Source organism: Cicer arietinum, chromosome 1 (genome assembly GCF_000331145.2).
Source record: "Cicer arietinum cultivar CDC Frontier isolate Library 1 chromosome 1, Cicar.CDCFrontier_v2.0, whole genome shotgun sequence".
In the NCBI taxonomy this organism is placed as follows: Eukaryota; Viridiplantae; Streptophyta; class Magnoliopsida; order Fabales; family Fabaceae; genus Cicer; species Cicer arietinum.
The window spans coordinates 17050011-17051841 of record NC_021160.2 but is presented as its reverse complement, the minus strand read 5'-3'; the positions used below and the strand labels follow the sequence as shown (position 1 = coordinate 17051841).

Sequence of the window (1831 nt, the reverse complement as noted above, 5' to 3'; positions counted from 1 at the left end):
TCACATGGTGTGTGAACCTTTAAAAAAAATTTATTACAAAATTTATATAATGAACATTCTTTTTGTTAATACTAATTTTTTATCCAAGTGTTTACTTGAGATAATTGTTTTGCTATTATTTATAATGTAAATATTCAAACTTCTTCCTAGTAACAAATTTTTTTAAATTGACAACAAATTAATTTGTTTTTAATGTCCTCGTTTGCCTTTGAAGCACATGCTACGATCTATATTATTAATCAAGCAAACAGCATTATGCGAGTGAAAAAACCTTATCCTTTTATAATTAAAAGAAAGGCCAAAAAATCACATTATCAAGACCACTTTACATTGTTTCATGATTCATATCCACAAAATTAAAATCTTAATCTCTCGAAAAAATATTATGACAAAAAATTAGCATAGGACAAGGTACTAAAAAATTGTCCTACCCAAACCCGGGTTCTTGTCTGAGTTTCGGATATACAAAACAATCCGCAACCGGACCCATTTAGAAATTCCATAAGAAAGAGTCATGAAATATCAACCCATTAATGTTCTCATCTCCATAATCATAATTTGGCAATTCCGGCCCAAAGAAATCGCCACCAAAATCATCAAAACCCGGAAAAATAGAGTAATCGGGTACATAATTACCCGATCCATTTACCGATAACCAGTTTTCTGTGATGTCGCAGTCCATCTGAACCGTCGCATCGGAGAGGGCTGGAGACTGTGACTCCATAGGCCACAATACTGTCCCCACCGATGAAGACGGAGTTTCAATCGGAGTGTTAACGGGTCGACCCGAATTGGCAAAACGGGCAGCAGCAGCTTGAATCTGAGAAGGTGTCATAGACCTCCCTCCCGCGATATCCGGCGGATCATCCGGAAAATTAAACTTAGCACCACTGCCACGTAAGCAAAACATAGCCGCGTCAAATGCACGCGCGGCTTTAACAGCAGAATCATAAGAACCTAACCATATTCTTTGGCGGCTGTTTGGTAGTCTGATTTCCGACACCCATTTCCCCCACTTCCTCTTCCTTATTCCTCTATACAATGAATCGCTTCTCTCCGCCGCAGTTTTTTCCATGTTCGATTTCACCATTCTTTGTGTCCGTACACTACACAAACACTCGAAATGTTTTTTTTAGTACGATTGATTTTCTGTCTTTTTTTTATGGATTGAATTATGTTGTTGTGACGTTGTTGGAATCAAAAGTTGTTGCTTAGAGGAATTTCTGTCGTACGCTGTTTTTTTTGGCTGCGTTTGATCGTGTGGAGTTTTGCGGCTGAATATATATATAGTAGCATAAGCCATAAGTGAAGCGAGTGAAGGAATTTTGACTAACTGTGAAGTGTTAACGGAGTTGGAAAGCGTGTTTGATTGTACACGTGTAAGGTAAGGAGAGTTGTGATGATATTCTTGGCTACGCGTCCCAAGAGACAAAGGTTGGACCACGGTTTATATAATCCACGTGAATGATGTGATGTATATACAATCCATTTTATAACGATATCTAAATATTCCATTTACTCCTCACTCTCACTCTCATTCGATCATCACTTCAGTTAGTTCATTCCTTTTTGCATCAAACTATATTTTAATTTGCGGCTTGATGGGCCACCTTCAATAATCCTTTATTAGTTTTATCCAATGCATTCACAAGGCAACAAGTACTTCGTGCACATGTATACTAGTAGTAATTCTTTATTCTTTATATCCACGATAACTTCAACCATCAATCACAATATCAATACTCTATTTTATTTTAAATTTAAACAAAACCAAGATTTAATTTTATTTTAAATTTTGAATTAAATATATTAATTTTTTATTTTTTTTTAT

General features: G+C 35.7%; 1 protein-coding gene across 1 annotated transcript; it reads right to left on the bottom strand.

Moving 5' to 3' along the window:
* Positions 1–253: 253 nt before the first annotated feature.
* On the bottom strand, positions 254–1288 carry LOC101496587 (ethylene-responsive transcription factor ERF017-like). The gene has a single exon (XM_004488048.4). It carries the CDS (start codon positions 1088–1090, stop codon positions 491–493), a length of 600 nt encoding a protein of 199 aa, XP_004488105.1. The 5' UTR covers positions 1091–1288; the 3' UTR covers positions 254–490.
* Positions 1289–1831: the final 543 nt, after the last annotated feature.